Source organism: Juglans microcarpa x Juglans regia, chromosome 5D (assembly GCF_004785595.1).
Source record: "Juglans microcarpa x Juglans regia isolate MS1-56 chromosome 5D, Jm3101_v1.0, whole genome shotgun sequence".
Classification (NCBI taxonomy): domain Eukaryota; kingdom Viridiplantae; phylum Streptophyta; class Magnoliopsida; order Fagales; family Juglandaceae; genus Juglans; species Juglans microcarpa x Juglans regia.
The window spans coordinates 29,259,822-29,264,587 of NC_054602.1; the positions used below are offsets into that span (position 1 = coordinate 29,259,822).

General features: G+C 38.6%; 2 protein-coding genes across 2 annotated transcripts; both read right to left on the reverse strand.

The window, feature by feature from the left end:
- Window positions 1-3,290: 3,290 nt before the first annotated feature.
- On the reverse strand, window positions 3,291-3,944 carry LOC121265876. Its single transcript, XM_041169545.1, has one exon. The coding sequence runs from the start codon at window positions 3,942-3,944 to the stop codon at window positions 3,291-3,293; it is 654 nt and encodes a 217-aa protein (XP_041025479.1).
- A 231-nt stretch (window positions 3,945-4,175) lies between these two features.
- LOC121265877 (uncharacterized mitochondrial protein AtMg00310-like) lies at window positions 4,176-4,766 on the reverse strand. Its single transcript, XM_041169546.1, has one exon. The coding sequence runs from the start codon at window positions 4,764-4,766 to the stop codon at window positions 4,176-4,178; it is 591 nt and encodes a 196-aa protein (XP_041025480.1).

Below are 4,766 nucleotides of genomic sequence, written 5' to 3' on the forward strand. Positions count from 1 at the left end.
TAACATAAACATTTATAATATAATATTAAATTGAAAAACGTTCGAACGTAATAATAAGTACGTTCGAACGTTCTGTGTATATAAGGCCAAAACCGAACGTCGAAACGACATTTCTAATACGAATTGTCTACTCCGTTGCACGCCGCCACGCCTCCTTCACCGCCGCCGTCAACTCCGCCACAACCGTCACTAAAGGTAGGCATTCATCTTTTATTCAAGTAACATGTATTTTATTGAGATTTGGATTGAGTTTTGTTTAAAACCGGATAAGTGGTTGCCGGATATTCGTTGTCATTTTCCGGCCACCACGGCTAGTCATTGGCCGAATAGTCACCGTAGAAATGTTTCTTGAAGTGTATACTTCATTTCCACGGTAACATTTCGGTATTTAGAATCGTGTAGAGAAATTTTTGAGATTTCAATAATGGCTGAGTCGACTCAGCCATTCTGCATCGAAACGTTCGAACGTTTAACCAAGACGTTCGAACGTACGACGTTTAAATTACAGAGCCGTTACGGCTTCCATGTTCGAACGTTTCATTATAACATCCGAACGTAATGATTTTCTACATTATTCATGCTTCGACGTTCGGACGTTCATATTTATGTTCACACGTAAAACAAATACGTTCGAACGTATTTGTTTTAACGTCCGAACGTACGTCAGCCAATATTTATTTACTGCTTATGTTCGAACGTATATTGTTACATTCGAACGTATGACTTTAAGGATCTTCTGTGGGAGAAACATTCTCTGGCATATGTCCTTCTCGATCGTAGTTGACACTGATCATCGATCAGAAGACCGAAGGGACGGACAAGATCGTTGCCTACATCAATATTGTATATGAGTTACATAGAGAACTTGGTGGTGCCGGCCAGGATGATGACACATACACCTTCTCCATCCGGGGCGTCTCAATATAATTTTCAGTTGATGCAGTCGCTGATTTTCTTGGTATCCCTCGACTGCCCACTACATATCCTAGCGTGGTGCCTAGGGAGTCGACACCTGCAGGCGAAGGGAGACTGCTTAAGAAGAGGATACTGTTGTAGTAGATGAGATCGATGGCCTCGCTGATCATGAGGTTCGTCAGTTGGTGTGGATCCAGATGCTCCTTCTATGATGGGAGCAAGAACATCAAACAGACGGACTTATCCAATTTTTTCAATATCATAAACATTATAATAGCCAACAACATTGATTCACGATTACACAAGACTAAGGTTAGCATGGACCGGGCACGATTTATGTTACAGGTGGGGTGCCCATGGACCTAGTGAGATATATATTCACTAGGATTCGATCAGATGCCACCTATATTACGACAAATATATTGTCGTTTGGAGTTCTGCTGACACAATTTCTTTTAGCGAAGGGAGTTAAGCCAGATGCATTTTAGTGTGTACGGGAGTCGATTGGACCAATCAACTCCACGACCTTGTCTCGTAGCATGGGACACTCTTGATTTAGTATTCGTGCACCCACTACAAAGCCGGTCGACACTCAGGGAGATGCACAGGGCGTATCAGGTGAGGCATCTACACAGGGTGCATCAAACACTACTACTCATGAGGAGATTGCAGATTTCGTGCATGCAGAGACATGAGAGATCATTGATGCAGTCTAGGTCGCCCTCGCAGGGACTGAGTCGAAGCTCATGTCTCGAGTGACAGATATTGAGACACACCTTGTTGGAGTCGAGGCAGTGCTACAAGATCTGGGCTAGTAGTCTATATCTTTTATTTGCATTTTTTAGTTTTTTGTATGGACAATCATGACTATTTGTATTTTGTATAATTAATTTAAATATTCATCGTCTTTTCATTTTCTAAATTAGTTATGATATTGAGTTCCTTTCTAAGTTACTTATTAAGTTCTTTTATTTATTTATATCATTTAAATGCTATATTTATATAAACTAAATATTTACCTAAATTAATAAGGAAATTTTTGGAAATGAAAAATGGAAAAAATTCAACCATCGTTTGGACAGACATATAGAAGCCTTTGAACGCGTTTTCTATTCCTGCCATTCTCTTATTCATCTAACTTGCCAAAATCTTCGTTCGAACCATTAAATGATGTTCGAAAGGTAACTTCAAACATCCAAATTAACTGTTCGAATGGTTACTCAAATTTTTGCTATAATTTTGTAACGTAATCCGCCAATTTAACATTTGACGGTTCCAAATAACCGTTCGAATGTTCACTTTATTTTGGTTCAAACTGTTAAGTACCCGTTCAAACGATATTTCATACTGGGACAAATGTGTTCGTCCCAATATATTCAGTTCAAACGGAAAATGATATGTTCGAACGGATAACGACATCCATTAACTTTTTGGACAAAATCTGATTCTCATCCCTAAAAACCATCTCCATCTTTTGAGATGATTTTCATTTCGTCCCAAAAACATTTTGTCCCAAAAGCCAAAATTTGTTTAGAGTTTATTAAAAAAATAATTCCAATTTTACATGATTACCATTCATCTTAAATAGAGTTATAAATTAGTTGTAGACTAATTGTAGGTTTATCATTTTTTCAATTTTATACTATTTTAATTACATACAGCCTATTGGGGTTGTAAATCTCAACGACAAATATATCAAAACCTACATTTTGTGTGTGACCGTATCTATATTTTTTTGAGCCTAACTGACAAAACTAGGGCAAAAAATGAGTTAGAGAGATATGTAACTTATCAATAAGTTAGATAATTTTTCCAAGACTTATCATTGAATTTGAATATTTGGACGATCCTTGTGCTTGGGAAAAGAATATAGTCTTCTTGTCGGATGAATTTTATCAAACCAGCTAGAGTACCTTAAGTTTCTCATTGTACACCTTTAAAAAAGATGTTAGGTATATAAAGAATATTATAAAATTAGAACGGAAAATGATTTACTTATAACTATCTTATAATTATTTTATAATTTTATAGAAAATCGAGAGTAGTTTTGTAAAACCGAAATCTATTTTTAAAAAAGTAGCGTATTTGTATTTTTTTTTTTTTTTTGATGAAAAAGCTCATTCCATTAATCAATCCAACTGAATACAGGGAGGAAGATCCCCCAACATTACAATATGATCATAATTGGATAGAGCATCTTTTGCTAACAAGTGAGCTAAAGAGTTGCCATTTCTCCTAACATGAGAAACCTCCCACTTTGCAAAATTTCCTAAGATCTGTTTTGCTTCATGAACATACATACTAGAGCTGTTGCAGCCTTCTTTGTCCCTTTTAAGGTTGTTGATGACTTGAAGGGAATCTCCTTCAATAATAATCTATGTAAACCCAAGCTCCAGACCAAATTGCATCGTTTTAAGAGCACCGAATGCCTCAGCTAGTAATGGATCAGGATAGAGGTGTTTCTTGGTTCTCAAGGTTGCTATGATTCTTCCTAAACTGTTCCTCACTACCACTCCCACACCAACTAAACCTCTAGCTTTGTCAATAGCACTATCCCAATTCAACTTAATCCAGTCTAATGGGGGAGCCTGGCAAGTCTCTGCTGAAGTGTAGATCATGTTGGCTCGAGCACCATGGTTTGAATTTTCCTCATCCAGCACGTCCAAGGTGGTTCTTGCCTCATGCATAATTACTTTCGGGTGAGCAAAAACACCTTTAAAGACTAAAGTGTTCCTTCTCCACCAGATCTTGCTGACCACCACAGCAAATTCTTGAATAGTCTTACTTTCCATGATCTGAAATAAAGCTTCGATGAGTTGAATCATAGACATATGTGGGAAATGACATTTCTGTAGGCTCTTTGAACATAGACTCCACACATCCTTGGCTGACTCACATCCCCATGTAGCATGATAAGCATCTTCCTTCTCCAAGTTGCAAATGGGACAAAGAGGGTGACTGACCACTTTCTTCTTGAAAAGGTTAGATTGGGTTGGAAGAGCCTCTTGACATGCCCTCCAAAGGAACATTTTTACCCTAGGCTGCACTTTAATCTGCCAAAGTTGCTGCCAAAGGCCTTTGAGGGAGGAACTGCTAGATGCTTGATTAGAGGCTGGAAAACTTCTCTCTAATTCCCTATGGTATGCACTTCTAACTGTGAACTCACCATCTTTTGTACCTTGCCAAACCAGTCTATCTCTGTTGTTGAGGAAGCTTATAGGGGTTTTGATAATGAGCTCTGCCTCTCTATGACTGAAAATCTACTGCACCAGTGCATAATTCCACTGCTTAGTGGTAGTGTCGATGAGAGATGAGACTGTTGCATTATTGGTCAGAACATTCACAGAGCTTTGGGCCTTACTAGGATTAGAAGAGAGTATCCATTTGTCCTTCCATACCTGAGCTTGATGACCATTACCTATCCTCCAATAGGATCCTGCCTCTACTAGTGGTCTTGCAGCTAAGAAACTTCTCCAAACATAGGAGGGCTTGGAGCCTATTTTTGCCTCTTGAAAGTTGGTACTAGTAAAATACTTGGCTTTAAGCACCTGTGCAGCAAGGGAATCAAGGTGTTGTATCAACCTCCAGCATTGTTTGGCCAGCAAAGCCTTGTTAAACGCTTCAAAATCCCTGAAACCCATTCCCCCTTCAGTTTTTGCCTTATCCAACCTTTTCCATGAAATCCAATGAATTCTGTTTTCACTACTCTGCTGCCCCCACCAGAAGTTGTTAATGACCCTATTGATGTCATGAAGCAATGAATTAGGAAGTTTAAACACAGACATTGTGTAGGTTGGCAAAGCTTGGATGACAGCTTTGATATAGATCTCCTTTCCTGCTTGTGACAGCAT

Coding starts and splice junctions, on each gene's coding strand:
- LOC121265876 (XM_041169545.1), bottom strand. CDS start 3,944: ATGTTCCTTTGGAGGGCATGTCAAGAGGCTCTTCCAACCCAATCTAAC.
- LOC121265877 (XM_041169546.1), bottom strand. CDS start 4,766: ATGCTGTCACAAGCAGGAAAGGAGATCTATATCAAAGCTGTCATCCAA.